We start from the raw sequence: 18,593 nt of genomic DNA on the forward strand, positions 1-18,593 counted from the left end.
TTCACTTCAAATAAAGAAGAAATTATTGTTCAACAATATATTGATAAAAATGCTTGATAGACCTATTAAATGCCCCCACCTAGGATTCTAGAAGAAACATATCAGTGCCTGGCACATAATGGGTATTGAATAGGTATTTGTTACATGGATAACAGAGAAATATAGGAAGAGTGTAAAAAAAAAACAAGTAAAATATCAAGAATGTGGGTATTTGTAAGAAAATATTTCCCTTTGATTGCATCCTTTCCTTCTTAAGAGAATTCAAAAAGATATTATAATTGCCATACTGCTTCTCCTTATGGGTGACCACAACCATGAATATAGCAAGGCAGTTTTGAAGACATGAAGCCAATTTTTTTTTAACCCTCTATGATCTAGGTAAGGTTTAGCCACAAGGGTTCTATTAAAACTCTTGAACCACTCCCCATGAACTCCCAGAAAATTCAAATTCCTACTACTTTAATCTAGACATATATTCAATTTATTTTAACAGTTTCTAAGTGCCTCGTCTGTGAAGGGCACTGTGCTAAATATCTGAGAGTGAGAATGAGGTGCAGCCCTCAATGATGGGTAGGGAGAATGGGGCAGGAAAGAAAGAAACTTCTTCTAAGTTCATATCATCCCCACCCCAAAACACGGAAGAAGGGAAATTTAAGATTATAATGATAAGCATTTCTTGATTGTATTTACTATAGTGTTAAGAACCCACCATAATGGTAGGAGTGGGATTCTGGAACTCCATGAAGGCACTTTGAAACAACAGGTAGCTGGAAGTAACAACAGGTGGACTGGAACTTTGACAAGACTGTACTTGGAATGGCAAGGTAACACATTACATTACTCTGGCATGTTATTGAAAAATTCTGAACATTAGTCAGATACAAAGAGGAACGCAATTATGGCAAATTGATACCAGATGGATTTTAAATTAATTGTGAATTGGAAATCTTAAGCTAAATACCAAATTTTGGAAAGAATTGTGAAGTAGCAACTATAAAGAAATTATGAATACTTTCTTCCCTTTTCTAGATGTTTAGTAACTAGGTAAGTAAACAATTAAATCTTCTTTGGATGCAGCAGATCAATGCTTCTGTAAGACTCGGGAAACTGTAAAAACTTAAAAATATTTATATGAACTAAAAATTGTTGGGTTCACTCTCTTCCTAGTAAGACTTATAAAAGATTACGGAGGCTGAGGCAGGAAAATTGCAAGTTCAAAGCCAGCCTCAGCAATTTAGCAAGGCCCTGAGCAACTTAGACCCTGTCTCAAAGTTTAAAAAAATAACAATAAGAAAGGGCTGGGATGTGGCTCAGTGATTAAGTGACCCTAGGTTCAATCCCTGTTACAGAAAAAATAAAAAGAAAAGAATTTAAAATGCACAAGAATAGAAAATATCATTTCATAATTATAAAGTAAGAAGACCATCAATTCAACATCAAGATAAACAGATGCTAAAATGAGCTAAGAACTTTTTAGAATCAGAGATCTGTCTTCAAAACTCTTAGGATAGTTTATTGATTATGAATAATAAAAATAAATTGTATATTTGTATCAATTGCATAGAATACAGTCAATACAGAATTTATAGCCCCATGCTAAGAGCCTAATTTAAAATGAACAGTCTTTCCTACATTTTCTCCAAAGTACCTTTGAAAGAACTCACTCTGCCATCCACAGAACTTGCAAATGCATTCCGTAAGTTGGGCTATAGTATTTATTCTCTTTCCTGTTATTGACTCCAGATCTATTTCTTACTATTTGCTTTGTGCTCCTTCTTCTGCCAAATAAAATATTAATTGCATTTTTAGCTGCACTGCTGGTGCTCAAAGAACTTGGATATGTCAAGCTAAACTGATAGAAATAGCATCCATTAACATATTTATAGGTTCAGAGCTTCTAGAGCATAATTACATCCATTAATTACTTGACAGTACTCTGTTACAGCCTAGAAGAGAAAGGCTTTTGCAGCTATACTTTTACTCAAAGTGAAGTTTCTTTTTCAATAATAAATTTTATCTAAAGAAGATTCTAAGGGAAATAAGGCAAGGGAACTTGCATAGTTCTATGTGCATAGGAAAGGGCTTTTAAAGCAGCCATCCACGAACTTTGCAATAGATAGCAAACAAAGTCAATGAGATGGCACAGCTAGACTTGATTTCAAAGAAAAGCATATTTTATACATTATGGAGAGATTTAATTAATATTTTAGAGTTCTAAGAGAGACCATCTCAAGCCAATGATTCTTGATGTTAAGATGCAGAGCAATGATTTTTTACTTTCAAATAAACTTCCTTAAATGTCACACAGGACCAAAACATTTTTGAATTACCTTCATTTTTGAACATGTAATTCTAACACAGAAAAAAAATTAAAGCTGTCCTAGGAAAAAGCTCATGAGATGTTGAAAATTAATAGAAGAAACAATTATTCTGTAAATTCGCCAGCTGTGTGAGTCCTGGAGCTGCCAGCTGCATTTAATACATGCATCATAGCAAGGACAGTAACACACACTTGACTCCTCTTGACCAGTTAATCAGCATGCAAAAATGACGTTTTTCTCATAATAACTTCAGCACTGGACCCAAACACAATTTTCTCTTCAGCAAGGAATGAAATCATAACACACACACACACACACACACACACAGTTTCCTCATTTCAGCATGAACCTAGCCAGGATGTATGGACAGAAAGCAAAGCCGTGCCTACCTGTATATATCCATCTATACATATTTCTCTGAGTTCTTTGTTGCCTGGAAATAAATTGTAAAAGCAAGCATATTTGAAAGTAAAAACCATTAAACTGTGTTTATAGGCTACTGCAACAGACTCGTGGACTGAATGAGAAGGAAAGCACCATACCTTTAGTAAGTCGCCTCAGAATTTGACAACGGCATTTAAAAGAGACAGCTATCATTCTTGCTCGCTGCTTTCTCTGGCAAAGTGTACTCAGGGCTCTGCTCTGGTGGCTGCGGCGGCAGCAGCATATGAATTCTTTGCGCACATACCAGGAGAAAGGTAGTCCCAGTGGGGAGTGACAAAGCTTAATTCCTCTTGGCTGATGCAGAGGTCCGCTACATGTCATCTGGCAAAGCTGTGTCATTCACTACTACTACCACCCCTGCCCGCCAGCCTCCTCCCCCTGCACAATCACAATGGCTTAGAAAGTAAGGCTGTTTCGATAGCAACAAAGCACCAAATTGTGTAAAGCAGGGACACGGCTGGGTGAGGAGCCACTCCATAAATCTCACACTAAGCACTGTTTCAGCCACGGGGCTATGGACTCCAGCCAATTTGGCCACCACCACCCCCTTTCTTCTCAGCATTAAGTTAGTATCCTTTATGGATCTCATTTAATAGGATATGCAAGTGGAATGCTTGCACTTTTACTTTAGGAAGAAACACAAGCATCATGTACTATGTTATTTAAACAACAACAACAACAACAACAAAAGGAAGGCAAAGGAGGGAGGGAGGCAGTTTATCTTTGGGATTCAAAAGGCAACCACATTTTTTGCTTATAGAGGAGAAGCAGCCCTTTGATAATCAGGAAGATCTATTCGTCACTTTACAAACCTATAGGGGTCAGGGCAGTGTAGGTTTACAGATGGAATGCAAGACTCGCAAAGGGAAGGTTCAGGCTGGGTGGATCAGCAGGCAGATGGAGCCCCAGCCCCTTTAATCACCCTTCCCCAAAAAGGAGTTGGCTGGAAAGCAACAGTCAAGACTGTTTCTAAAGATACCACGCATAAAAGCAAACAAGGCCAAGTATTTCTATTTTTAATGTACCTTATTATCGTATTTCCCAAACAGCCCTCCCCCAAACCATCCTTCTGATTATGCTAATAAAATGGTCTTGCTGCATAGCAGATATTCCTGAGTATCTGCTCCAGTGGAGTGAAGAGCAAATTAACAAACCCTTCACAATCCATTCACAAAGTGACAAGAAGGCGGAGTGCATTTCTTCATCTGCCAGCTCCAGCCTACTCATGATGTAGTCAATACAAACTGACATTTGCTATGGAATTTTAATCAAAATCTAGAAATCTCCCAGAGGAGTTAACACAAACATTCTGGGTGGAAAAAAAAAAATCAGACACTTGGCCAGGAACTTAAAACACAAATCAGTCAATTAGTCAAAATGAAAAGATAGATCACTGTCTAAACTATTTGATTAATATTTCTAGGACTGTATGAATTATTCATACAGTTTTATTCTCTCCTCTTCAGGCTATAAAAAAACCTTTTAAGCAGGGGATTCTAAAATAGCTTCCAATATTCCAAATTTAGTAATAGAGCTTTCTCCTCTCCATTCATAAATTCAATATTAACTTGAATAATTTCAATCCACTGATTCTGAAATGTAGATGCTTTCTATTTTGAGCCCAATAGGAAAAAATATTTTTATGTGAAAAATAGCGGAATATAATAAGCATCTACTTCAAAGGTGTTTTGTAAAGAACACAATTCCCTTACCAAGTATAGTCTATTTGAAACAATCAGCCACCACTAAAAAGACAGTACAAAATGGGTAGCTATGCACACCAAATTTTTATAATAACTTCCACTAATGTGAATTTTAAAAAAATTTCAATTGATTTAATTTCCATATCTTTTAGGCCAGCCCGAGAAATATTATATATATGCACACACATTCCTGTATATGTATAATATTTTTAATATATTTTTGCTCTAAATAACAATATAACTCAGTGCTAGAGAATTGAGTTATTCACGAAAGTGAGATAAATATTTATAGTTAGATCTTTTTAAGATTCTTCTCCAAATCTACCACCTTTCCTAAAATCCAGACACTTGGAATGTGCAGCTGTCAAATAGTATTAGTAAAATCTTGCCCATGGAACATCACCACTCTGGTCCATTTTTATTAATGTCTATTCAAATAAAACTCAAAATCATACAGCAAAATCTTGCCCCTCTGCTATTATGCAGACTCAGATCTAATTTGCTTCTTCCTCAAGGCTAAAATGATCAAATATTTCCCCCTTTTACTAGCACATCCATTTTTTTTTTTAAACTCTGTCCCCTGGTCCCAGGAAAGATCTTAGAACTATTAAAATGTCCTATTTTTCTGTAAGAGAAATAATCCATCCTAAAGTGCTTTGAAAGTTTCCTGAGGGTCCAAACTAAGGAATTTTTCCCCTCCTTTGGATGTGGTGAAGCCAGTCCCTATACATTCTATTATCTAGCTCAGGCTGGGCTCTAGAGAAAATCCTCCTGAAAGAACCCCTTTTCAGGAACTAAAAGAATCTTTCAGCTTTCCCACCTCTTTCCATTTTGACCTCCTTTGTGCTCAGAGATTTCCCTGGGAGCCATTCCCAGGTCAGCCTTCTTGTCCTAAACTCTTTGTTTTCTGCCTAATATAAGCTTTGCCTCAGAAAGTAAGGTTCTTCTTATCTCACAATACTGACCTGTGGCCAAAAGTCTCAAGTGGCCAAGGCAGCTGGTGGAACTATACCTTAGTCTCCTAACATGAGCCCCTTCTGGACAGAGTGACCTACATTTCTGGCTACTTGATTAATATGAGCACATGTCTTTGGACCCTGTATTCAACTCATGTCAATTATGTTGACTCAGCTTTCTAGATAGCTCAAACTAACAACATGTCCTTTGGGGATCTTCAAACAGGGGCTAGGGAAATGTAAATCAGGTAAAATATACACGCGCGCGCGCACACACACACACACACACACACACACACTTAAGTTTCAACCTAACCTTGAAGAAGAGTGAGTGAGCTAATTCAAGAGGTTTTCCGTTGTTTAAAAACAAACAAAAACCCTTAATATATGAGGACATGGACTTGCTGGATTTGAGGCAAATTAACCCCATAAAATAATTACTGATTTCAGACTTTCTTTAAAATAAAGGCTTTTCTAAGATATAACAAAAGTGTACTTTGTTTATATAGAATTGAACAGATTACAAAGCACTTTCACATATATTGTATCAATAGAGGAACTTTGTTATTTTGTTGTTGTTGTTGTTCCAAATAAGGAAATTGGTTCTCAGCTTTTCATCAGGGTTACTCAGTTACTAAATAGCAAAGAACAAGAACCAGAGCTTCTCACCCCTGGCTGAATGTTCTTCCTAATCTTTGCCTTCTCACTGCTCCCTTTCCACTAACAGAGTAGTGTTTACAACAGCTGTCCCTTCTTCTGGTCTTTGTCAGGCCTGTTTTAATAAGACATTTTGACTATCACCTCCACGGACATATGGGACTAATTTCATCGTAGGATTGTGGGGAGGGGCATGGACAAGAATCACAACAAAACAACCAAAACCAAACCTTCAGATTGATTTTAAGAGTGCCTTGCCTTGAGAGAAAGTGGTCCACAGCCATCAGTGAGTGGGCGTGCATGCCCACACCCACACCCCCCACAGCTAATTTTTTCTTGAGTCCTTGAAGAGCTTCCATTATATTCATTCTTCTTTGTAATATTTCCACCACCAAAATAAATTGTCTACAGAGTATTCTGATTCACAGGAGGAATCATTATAAGCCACAATTTTTCTTCAATATACCTCCACCCGAGGATTCATAAAAAAAAAAAAAAAAATCCATGGAATTAACTCTACAAATAAAAACCCCACTAATTGTTTGATATCATTAGAATCAATGTGATTATAGTATTTTACAATATTTTGCACTTTCTTCATCATTTCAACTAATTTCATGAATCTGTTACAAAACACACTTGATAGATCTCATTGGCTCACATATTTTTGTTTTCTTTGAATGTAATTTCTTCAAAATGCTTAACGTGCTTAGGTCATTATTTAAACAGCACAGGACATCCTGAATTGGCTAGTACTTAATACACTGATTTTTTTTTACTCAATAATTAATAATTGTTAGGTATTCCTTGAATATTCAGGGGATTTTTTTTTGTAGATGGACATTATTTTTTTGATTTATTTTCTTATGTGGTGCTCAGGATCGAACCCAATGCCTCACATATGCTTGGCAAGTGCTCTACCACTGAACTACAACCCCAGCCCAACATAATATATTTGCAGTCTAAAAAAGTGGTCCCCATACTAACATCTTTCCAGCTCCTTATGGGTAATCTCATATTTAGCTAAAATCAGCTGTTTTTATGTTCCTTTTTAAAGAGGATGCAACTGTGAACCTCAAACATGTTATAATTATGTTGAGCATTGTCTGCTACTTAATTCACGGAGTGTGTAAATGTAAGAGTAGGCATTCAGAACAGTCAAGACATGGGTTACAAAGAGAATTCTCCTGTAGCAGAGGGTCATCACAAAAAAGCAAGATCCAATCTGCCAACAGAGTTCTTAGGATGTGAAGATATGGTATAATTGCTCAAGATAGGATTTATTAGACATTTCTTTTTAAAACAAATACTACCTAAGAAAACATTTTTTGTAGAAGCAACGATGCCCTTTGGTAAATGTTATTAGGACATACTCTTGCAGATCTGGGGTGATTAAAAAGCACTTAGTGGCTCTGAGCCTCTGGTGTGTGGTGATAGACAAGAGCGGGTATAATGCACAATCCCTGTGTTATTTGCTTATGTAGTGGGAGCTCTAATGCCCTTCATGGTGCCAAGGAAAGAAGCTTGCCTCCACTTAACATGAGGAAGCCAAGAAAGCTACAGGAAGTAAGAGTCTGTGGTGGGAAATGTTTAAGAATAGAAAACATAGAAATGGAGAACTGCAGTACAAGAGGAGACTTACTAAAAAAAAAATCATCCCCCAAAAGCCCAGTTAGATCTAACTATTTATGGGGTGCAAGGTGAAGAGAGGATGGCAATTGGCCAAAAGTACAGGCTTGAGATTCAGATGCATGACTTTGAATCCTGCTGTTTCCATTAAATGGCTGTGTAACCCTGGGCAAGTGTTTTTTAAGCTCTTTGTTCTTCATTTGTAAAATGGTGAAAATCATTTCCAGGGTTGTTTCAGTGACTGAATTTACTTGTGTTCTAGGCACAGAGTAGTAAAAACCTTTATTAATCTCTATATATTTCATAGGAAATGCAATTTTACCATCTGGCTTGGTTACAGAGTCTACTCTCTTCTTTATATTGGCTCCATGTGATCAGCATTGATTATTTTGGTCAGATAAATCACAAGGAAGTGGGTGTTGGAATTAACAACCAAAATGATTCCTTTTTCATGAAGTCTTTGAGCTCACAATGGCAAGAAGTGATCTCTTCAACTCCCAGAACTTCCTCTCAGGCCTCTTTGTTTTCCTGGCCCCAAACAATGGAATTCCCCTAAGTTCTATCACAGCCTCTTGACCAGGCTCCACCAGCTACCTGTCTGCTTTGATTTCTACATCTTGATCATCAACCCAAATTTTCTCTCTTACTCTGAAATCACCATTCCTGATCCTTGATTCCAGGACATGTGGGCACCTGTTACGACCATCTCAAACTAGATCTGGGCCAAATGGAGCTCCCCATTTTCTCCACAGAATGCTTCAGTGACATCGCCCTCCTCCTCAACAGTCCACCCCTTTCAAGCTCACCAGTGACACCCCTCTTGAGACATGCCCACTCTGATTGCCAGTATCCTAGGTGATTCTTGCATGGACATTGCTCCCAGGAGCTTTCTGAATCAATTGATCGCTTTGTTTATGGATGGCTTTTCTCTAAGCTCTGGTACACTAGCCCCTCAAGGGGATATGTCCCCCCTTAATCATTGGCCAACATTCGTTTTAACCTTTAGGGATATATGAGTAGCTCTTTGAGGGAAGCATTACTCTTTACCTTTTGTAGTGCCAAATTTTGTTTTATTCCCCAGCTCCCTCTAGGCTAAACTAAAGGGTACTTTCATATAAATAATCTCATAGATTAAGGGCAAAATTACAATCTGAATTATCTTAGATACTTGTGACCAACAATTTGCAGAACACTTGAAAGATAAGTACATAATTTGAAGCCTAAAGAAAAGAAGTGGGAAACCCAATAGGAATAACATCTATAATTTTTAAAATAGAATTTTTAAAAAAGACTCATCATAAGAGCATATACAAAAGCTGGCTTACAAAAACATGTATTTCCCACACTCCCAGAATGCCATGGTGGGCTTATGTGCTCATGAGAAGGCAAGAAACACAACTAGTTAAAATGTCTAACTGTAAGGAGTGGTGCTGAGTACCCAGGAACCAGGTCAGACCAAGTGAGATTTCTGAAAAAGGGTTAGTTGAAGTGAGTTATTCCCAGTATTTTCTTCTGCATCCAACCCATCATCATTTTCTGCTTTATTTTTTCCATGTCACTAAACACCATATATCACGCATTTTAACAATTTATTTGTTTATTGTCTGCTTCTTTCTCCTGATAGATTTTTGTTCCTATTTTAATCAGGGGAAGATTTTTTTTTCCTGTTTTGCTTATAGCCTAGAACAGCACCTAGCATACAGCCAATGTTTAATAAATTTTCACTGAATAAATAAGTTTGGGGGTGGGGGTTTCCTTTCTAGTGGCCTTCCTTTATAATCCACAGTTTCAAAAGCTTTTCCACAAAGGATGACATTAACAAATGACCTTAAAAATCAAAGACAAAGCTTTGCCACTTTAAGAAGAACTTCCTCCAAATAACACATTTCTTGAATGTTGTCTGTGGAGGGAAAAAGGGAAAGGGAGGTGCCATGAGCACACCTCAGATGTATTCCCGGTGCTCCTGACAAGATGATTCATAAGGACTCTGTTGTTTTCCAACTGCCAGGGAACATACAACCCATCTAGTTTTTCACTCTTTACAGGCAGCAAGAGGAACACACAAAAAGGCAAAGAACAAGGTGCTGAAACTAGAAGAATTCTCTTGGGTGTGGCTGGGTAAATAAAGGAAGTAGCAAATGCATACTCATTCTGAGAGTAGATTCTGGTCTCACACACATAATTATAGCCTGCCGAAGATGTAATGTAACTCTAGAGGAAGGGATGTGTCTCGTTTTAAAAGTTTCTGTGTTACACAGGGGTAACACACCTTGCAATCTCAACTTCAGCAGGGATCTGTACTACAACCACCTCCACACAGATCTTCTTGCTGTTTTTCCTGATATTGCGGTAACTTGCATTTTTTTTTTTTTTTGGCATGGGAGTTAAGTTTTCCGCAGTAAGAATGCATGCCTTAAAAACAAAGTACCTCAAAAAAGCCTCCTCAGTTCTGTGACAGTCTATTCATTCAAATAAAATTGTACTCACAACACTTGAAGATATCCTACAGAAATATTAAAATGTAGTAAAATTATATAAAAAGAGAGAAAAGTGTCAATATAATTATTATTTCTGATACAATAAAATAGATAAACTCCATCACTTTTCCAAGTAATGTATATTATGGGTCACTAAAAAACACACAATTGGATGACCAATGCCACCACCCACTAGAATAACTGAACCAAATAACATGGATGGCAAGGGCAGCAAGACATAAATGGAAAAATTAAATGTGGGAAATAAAATAGCAAAGTTGCCAGGTGTCTAAGGCATCAGAAGTCTTGGGTTAAGGTTTTGATGCAGTTACCTGTTGGTTATTTATTCTTGGGTAAAAGTTACTGTATATCTTCTTCATGCTGGCCACCATGATGGGGCCCAGTATAAAGGTGAAAAAAAAATTGCTTTGCCGGCAAGGTACATTAGTGAGGGAAATGCTAACTCAGACCACCGTACACATACGTAAGTTCAGAATTCTAATCGATGAGCTACAGAACCACTCAGTACAAAACGCCATTTAATCTATATGAATCGCTATATCTATGTAGCAAGAAGGCTCCTCTCCTCTTTAAAGGGTAATAACACCTTGATTTTCTTTGTGGATCTAATCTCAGTACACATGGTGTGAGTGAGGTGGCACTCCCTCACCCCTTCCCCATCAGGCTTGACCAAGTAGAGCATACCAACTCCTTAGCCAGGGGGATTGGTCCAGAAATAAGTAGTCCTGTCTTATAAGGCAGGGTGATAAGATGCAATCTCAAAACATTTGTTAGAAGTACTGGAAAGGGGATCCTCTTGTTCTACTGGGAATGGTAGGTTATGGGCCTGGAGTTGTCATTTTATCTCCATTTTAGAAGAAGTGCACTTTGTTTCATAGCATGACAGTGGAAAATAGAATCCAGATAAACAGTGTCAGATTCCTGGAGATGCTGTAGGAACATCTGGATCCATCCATTCCTGCTATACCAGTTTGAGTTGATCCATTCACTTGGGATCAAAAGAGTCTTGACTGATATGGTTCTAAATCTGGATTCTTGACTTTTGAAATAAGGAGGTTGATCCTTCATGGGTCTTCAATTCTATTATAATACAGAATTCACCTATCTTCCAGAGTTGCAGTGATGATGACATCAGATAATGAAAAGTACTTCGTTAACTTTAAAGTTCTGTAGGAAGAGTATGTGGGTTTATATGCAAAATGTTTGAAACTATAAATGTGTGTATATATATACGTATGTATGTGTGTGTGTGTGTGCAGGTATGTGTATATGTAAATAAGTATATGTGCATGTGCATAAAGGTAAGAGGCTCCAGAGTTGATCCATCTGTAATACAGTTATTTAAGAAGCACAGATTAGGAGAACAAGGGACAGAACTTACTCCTGTGTTTCTCTCATAGGAAATCCACGTTTTACCAAATCACAACACTTTCTATTAACCATATCCTGTCTTCTTAAGTTCATTACCACAAGCCAAAAGATCCTTTTTCTCTGCCTTAAAAAATGCCCATTATATTTCACTTTAATTTCCATATAAATAACATAAAAAGATTTCTTGGGGATATAGTGTAAACACTTTCAATCACTGATCATTGACTGAAAAAAAAATTAAGGCATTTCTTCTGTTTTCCTCCAAAGGAGGAAATAGCCCTGTAATGCCTAAAGGAGAAAAAAGGCTCTATAAAGATAGCAGCATACAGAAATTAGGAAAAATAAAATAAGAAGCCAGTATAGAGGGACATGCTCTGACACTGTGACTTTTTTTTAAATACCTTTGTTTTATTATTTTTATGTGGTGCTGAGGCTCAAACCCAGCACCTCACACATGCTAGGCAAGTGCTCTGCCACTGAACTACAACCCCACCCTTTAGAGGGACATTTTAAATTGGGTCAGGCATCTTAACCAGGGGTTTTGGGAGATGGGAGTCCCTACAATCCAGCCAGCTGGAGCTTTTTTTTGTGTGTGTGTGTGATCTGGCTGCGCAGTGGGGCGAATAACTACTAGAGGGCAGCAAAGGATAAGAAATGGAAGGACAGGGCTCAGGCAGGCTGGCTGGGAACTGACCAGGTGACCAAAATGAGGCCAGGAGCCAGGGACCTCAATCCATATTCTCATAATGAGGCAGGAAGGTTCACCTGGCAGGGGCCCCTCAAAGTTCTTCTATAGCTTATGGCAAAGCCTGTGTCAACAGAAATCCAAGGGCTTAGCAGAGAATCCAGTGATAGGAGCAGAGGCAGATAGTTGTCAAAAACAGAAGTGCTGGAGAAAACCAAGGGGAAGACAAAGTCAGGAAAAGGCAGTCAGAGGTCAGGGACACTGGGTTCTGGCAAGTTTGGTCGATCGTGGTGATGGCTGCTGCCATCGTCTCATTGTCTCCTTGTCATCATCCTCCTCTACACAGCTAACATACTTGGAGCTCCATGTGTGCTAGGCATGGTCTAAGCATGGACACACATCCTCATTTACTTCTCCCGAAAGGCCCATGCAGGAGGAACTACACTGCCCCCTGCAGCTTTCCTGAGGTATAATTGATTTAAAAAATTATATGTATTCAAAATCTACAACATGATGACTTGATGTATAAATGCTTTGTGGAATGATTAGTATAATCCAAGTAATTAATACACCCACCACTGCTTATTAGCCATTGTGTGTGTGGATACTTCACATCTACTCTATTAGCAATTTTCGAGTAAGCCATATGGTATTGTTACCTATAGTCACCATGCTGTACACGAGCTCTTCAGAACTTATTCCTCTTAAATTTGTACCCTTTGAACAATATCTCCCCACGTCTCCCACTCCACTCAAACCCTGAAACCACTGTTCTATGCTCTGCTTCTATTAATTTGCCTTTTCGATTCCACAGATAAATGAGATCATGCAATGTTTGCCTTTGTGTCTGGCTTGTTTAGTTTAGTGCTGTAGTTTGAATCTTGGCTTTTTCCCAATGTCTCATGGGTTGAAGGCTTGATCCCCAGGATGGTGCCATGGGAGGCGGTGGAACTTGGAGCCTTGTAGGATGTCATTAGGTCTTTGGAGATATGACCTTAAAGATATTGTGGGAAATTAGTACCTTTTTTTCTCTTTCTCTTCACTCTCTGGCTCATGATGTAAGTGGTTTGCTCCATTGTGCACTCTTGCCTTGATGTGCTAAATTGATACAGACCCAAGGCAATGGGTCCAGTAAAAATCTTTTTACTTTATAAGCTTATTATCTCAGGTATTTCATCATAGTGACAGAAAGCTGACAAACATACTTCCGGGTTCACTTGTGTTATGGTAAATGGCAGGATTTTTCCTTTTTTATGACTGTTAACAGTCCTGTGTGTGTGTGTGTGTGTGTACACACACTCAAGCATGTGCATATATACTCTATATTTTCTTTGTCAGTTCAACTATCAATGACATTTAGATGGTTTCCATATCCTGACTTTACTAAATAACGTTGCAATGAACATGGTGAATGCAGATGTCTGGTCAAGATGCTGATTTCATTTCTTTGCATATCCAAATGTGGAATTACTGGATTGTATGGTAGTTCTATATTTAAAATTTTTGAAGAACCTCTCCATACTATTTACCATAAAGGCTGTACCAATTTGCATTCCCATCAATAGTGCACAAAGGTTCTTTTCTCCTCTATATTCTTGCTAACACTTATCTTTTGTCTTTTTTATAATGGCCACCTTAACAGGCAAGAGATGATATCTCATGGTGGTTTGGATTTGCTTTTCTCTGATGATTCGTGAGTCGAAGACCTTTCATATACCTACTGACCATAATGTATGCCTTCATTGGAAAAATGTCTATTCAGATAGGTGGAACTATTGTTATCCTTACTTTGGAGTTGAGAGAATGTCTCCTGTTCACCCACCGTGCTTTGGAGCAAGGATCTGGAACTTGCATAGTCAACTTCCCACGGCACTGAAAACTTTTGAAAAACACAGGCAGTTTTACCATCTGTGGGATTTCAGAGGCTCAGACTTGAAAAACAGTAGGGTATTTTTTTTTGTTGGGGCATGGTACTAGGGATAAAACTCAGGGGCACTCAACCACTGAGCCACATCCCCAGCCATATTTTATATTTTATCTAGAGACGGAGTCTCCCTGAGTTGCTTAGCACCTCGCTTTTTGCTGAGGCTGCTTTTGAACTCGCGATCCTCCTGTCTCAGCCTCCCAAGCCACTGGGATGGCGTGTGCCACCACGCCCAGCTAAACAGTAGGTTCTTCTTGAGTGAAAGAATGAATGAAGAAAGGGAACACTGGAGGAGAGGGCTGGGAAAATAAGAGTGCATTATATCTAAGTGTGTATCACTAAGAGACACTGGAATATAAAAGGCAGGACTAACTACAAAGGAGCTCAAACTCTCAGACTCGAGTGCTAGGAAACCAAACCTCATCTCAGCTCCTCACCTTCGGTGGTGGGGTCATGCAGCACTTTCACTTGCAGGAGGTCTTCACCCCTAGACTTTTCTTTCTGAAGTCCTTTGCAGTACTAGGGAAGCTGAACAGATACCTTAGGAAGCATTATGTCAACCAAGAGCTTAGTGTGTCATGGGTCTGGTAGAAAGCATTCAGGAACAGACTGTAGATTTCAGGTGGGAAGTCACCTGAAGGATCAGCATGCTTCAAGACCATTCAGGGGACTGGTTGACAGAGTTCTTGTGAACAGTGTCAGTACCAGGGCCTTTCTAAACATTTCTGATTCCTCCCTGTGGAATCAGTATACTTCTGTGCATGGGCCGTAGGATTTCAGCTGCTTAGGGGGTTTTCTTAGAAAGTTTTAGAAACACCCGCAGCAGTAAACTTCAAACACTATTATATTCAAAACCTACCCTATGCCACTTTGGCCACAGAAAACTCTTAAATATATCTTGAGGCACAAGGATATTTTTGCAAGGTACTGTTCCAAATCCTTGCTGCCCTTAGACATCAATTATATGCTGACATTTAGAGCAATTCTATTCAATGTAAATATGTAAGCCAATAATGGAAAACCACTTTATAAATAAAAACAAACTTGCAAATAATTGATAAAATGTTGATTAATCTTTTAACTTGATATATCTAAAATATTATCATTTATCATGTAATGAATATAAAAATTGTGTTAGACTTTTACATTTTTACCATTGTCAGTCATTAAACTTTAGTGTTCATTTTATACATGTGACACTTATTCAGTGTTTATTTGACACTCATGACATTTCAACTCATAAAACTATATTTTAAATGTTCCCTAGCCACATGTGTATAGATACAAAATATTTTGTATAGATAAAATATTGTAGCCACATGTGGCTACAATAGTGAATAACACTCAGGCCTAATATAATCTACATTATAATAATTCTGAAAAGAACTTCTACTTGGATGCAACATTTTGTCACAGGACAAATCCTGCTTCTCAGTTTCTCCAGCATTTCCTATCCCGTTAAATGACACATCACACATTTAGTTCCCTTCAGCCCCAAATCTTGCATGTCATCTTGGGTTCCTTCACTACCCACTGGCCACCAACTTCTCCACTCTCCAATGGCTGCTGCCTTCTTTTACAACTTCATGTCTTGCCCTGACTTTCATATTAGTTTTAGAATTAACTTTTCTTAAGTCTTCTTCATCCTCATAACTCTATTTCATCTTTCTGAGTTTTGCTTCAAAAAGAAAAAAGAAAAAGACTGATCATGCCCATCTCAAATACTTTCAATCTCTGTGGTGTTTCCTTCAAGGATCTTCATGAAGGGGATGCCAGCCTGCTTCTAAGTCCTGCTCACCACTAAGGTTCACAAAGTTCCAGCCATACAGAATGACAAGAAGCACCCACGACACCCCAGTGTTCCCGAAAATCCTTGACTTTGCTTTCTCTACCACCCTTGCCTGTGAGTGCTGTGGACTGTTCTTATGAGTTTACCAGTTAATTTCTTCTACTGGGCTGGAAGTTCCCTAAAGAAGATATGGTCTGGTTTGTCTTTCAATTGGTATGGCAGAGCGTATAACTTAAACACTGAAGGCACTTGATAAATGAATGAATAGCAAAATGCAAGAGACCTTAGTTTAGAGAGATGTGACCTCACCATTTTCTAGCTACAAGACCTCAGGGACATCTCTTAAGCCTTTCTAAACCTCAGATTACTCACTCACAAAATTCGAATTATAATACTTGCCCTGCCAGTTTCACAGGCTTAAGTATTGTTATATAATAGATCATATATAAAGTTATATAAAATTTTTACAAACAAAATACATGTAAACGTATATTTTATGATTTGTATAGATAAAATATAAAATTATATATTCATATATGTGTCTATCTCCAGACAAATCTAATTTCTCAAGTTATTCCCTTCCTCTTTCCCACCCCCAAAAAGAAGTTAATTGATACCAGTTGCATGAAACATGGACGATTTAGAACATTTATTTGTTTTAGACTCCTTTCCTTTTCCTTTATACTTTTAATTGATGCATTATTCAGACTAGTTTCTTAAGATCAAAAGATATTCCAGTATAATTTATGAATATAAACCCTGAAATACAAGTCAATAAGAAGTTTTCAGATACAGAATATAGTCCATGTGATAAATACTAATTTTAGCAGCAGATGAGGGGTAGCATACAATACATATTCAAACTAAAAAAGTTTAATAGAAAGCTTTTGAAAAATGATTCAGGGCTGGGGTTTCAGCTCAAAAGTAGAGCGCTCGGCTAGCATGCGTGAGGCACTGGGCTCAAACCTCAGCACCACATAAAATAAAATAAAAATATTGTGTCCACCTATAAATAAAAAATAAATATTTAAAAATGCTTCTTTCAATGATTAATAGACACATATTATCTTATGGTAAGCATTTCTAGGAATTCTTAGAGATATAAATGAGAAGGAAGAGATGGGTACCTGTCTTAAGGAGTCAGCTCTAGTTGAAAGTGGACCCATATAAATGAATCATGGACTATTTCCCAGCATTATGCAATACGTAATGTAATAGTTATTCAGAGTAAAAACATGATTGGAATTTCAGGTTTTCTAGGCAGGATTCATGTAAAAAGCAAAATTTATTCATGGAAGAAAGCACAAATTTTGGATGCATGATTAGAAAAAAATGCATTACTACACTGTGCCAAAAATTTAATACAATGGAGTCAGTTGTACACATTTAACTATTTAACTTATATGATTTCAGTAACTTGGATCTCTCTCTCTCTCTCTCTCTCTCCACACACACACACACACACACACACACACACACACACTCCATATGAGCTCCCAGTTATTTTTTATTTTTGGGTACCAGGGATTGAACTCAGGAACACTCAATCATTGAGCCACATCCCTAGCCCTATTTTGTATTTTATTTAAAGAGGGTCTTACTGAGTTGCTTAGTGCCTCACATTTACTGAGGCTGGCTTTGAACTTATGATCCTCTGTTTCAGCATCCCAAGCTTCTGGGATTATAGGCATCCATCACCATACCTGGTACGAGTTCTCAGTTCTTATCTGCCTCTCACAAAGTGAGCATCTCTACAATGAATATAATCCTCTAGTTAAATATGGCCTGGCCCCTATATTTTGGCCAGCAGTTCTATTTGTTCAATCCAAGAAACACAAGGATTGGTCAAGGGCCATTTTCATTTTATGAGATTTTGGCCTCACCTAACACTAGAACTAATTTCTACCAACCAAACTCGAGTCTGATTGCTATTAAATTAACAGACCTTATAAACCAATTCTGACTTGTCATTTCTTATGGTAAAGACTTTCTTTAAGCAATGTGTCTTCAGTCATCTATATTGTGGTCCTGGTTGAGGACAAGAGCACAAACTATATGACACATTAGGTTTGTGCACATGCTATGACTTATACTTAGGCCTAATAATAAAAAATATCAAATGGACATAGTTTTCTTCAACAGAGCAAGAAAGAAAAGTAAAAAAATATTTAAATAAAAGTAAATGGGGAAAAGTTTGCTTTCAAGCTTTTATAGTATTTGAAAAACATCTATTTTCCAAACACTAGCTAGATCCATCAAATTCTACCTTTGCTGTAGGATAGATGTCTGAACGTTTGTAAATGGTTGTCTGTATTATCAAGCCTGATGTTAAGCAAACCTCCCAGCATGCCTTTGCCCACTCATTCTTCCAAGTGTTCAGTTTTGAGATGTATTAGTAAAAAAGAGTCCCCTTTACAGGTATTGTTTATTCTAAAGTTACCTTTCCTGTGGCTTCATGTATACTATTTTATTTGCATGGATGACATTATAAGCAGTTCCAGGAACAGAGGCTTTCCACAGGTCTTCTCTCTGAACTTATTTAAGAGAAGGAAATACAGGAGCTTAACTGATCAAAAGGGAGTGAGAGAAGGATGAAATATTCAACAAAAGCATATG

The 18,593-nt window shown here is 37.8% G+C and overlaps 1 protein-coding gene and 1 long non-coding RNA gene across 23 annotated transcripts in view; one reads left to right on the forward strand and one right to left on the reverse strand.

Moving 5' to 3' along the window:
- Grip1 (glutamate receptor interacting protein 1) overlaps positions 1-18,593 on the reverse strand; it is a 645,398-nt gene that overhangs the window by 257,999 nt on the left and 368,806 nt on the right. For 3 of the 16 annotated variants that reach the window (XM_058574660.1, XM_058574653.1, XM_046430646.2), the window contains exon 1: positions 2,864-12,839. The exons of 8 other annotated variants lie outside the window; for them this stretch is intronic. In XM_058574660.1, the coding sequence (XP_058430643.1) occupies positions 2,864-3,104 (241 nt within the window). In that variant the 5' untranslated portion in view covers positions 3,105-12,839. Of the gene's footprint in view, positions 1-2,863; positions 12,840-18,593 lie in introns of those variants that run through there. 5 more of the 16 variants (XM_046430649.2, XM_046430648.2, XM_046430643.2 and 2 more) reach the window with 3 other exon arrangements.
- Positions 1-18,593, forward strand: part of LOC124083890 (uncharacterized) — a 78,318-nt gene that overhangs the window by 966 nt on the left and 58,759 nt on the right. For 6 of the 7 annotated variants that reach the window (XR_009225567.1, XR_009225566.1, XR_009225569.1 and 3 more), the window contains exon 2: positions 696-824. The exons of the other annotated variant lie outside the window; for it this stretch is intronic. This is a non-coding gene — a long non-coding RNA (uncharacterized LOC124083890). The remainder of the gene's footprint in view (positions 1-695; positions 825-18,593) is intronic. 7 annotated transcript variants of the gene reach the window in all.

Source organism: Marmota monax, unplaced genomic scaffold, assembly GCF_021218885.2.
Source record: "Marmota monax isolate L192 unplaced genomic scaffold, Marmota_monax_Labrador192_F-V1.1 WCK01_AAM20220418_F8-fsc00056, whole genome shotgun sequence".
Lineage (NCBI taxonomy): Eukaryota > Metazoa > Chordata > Mammalia > Rodentia > Sciuridae > Marmota > Marmota monax.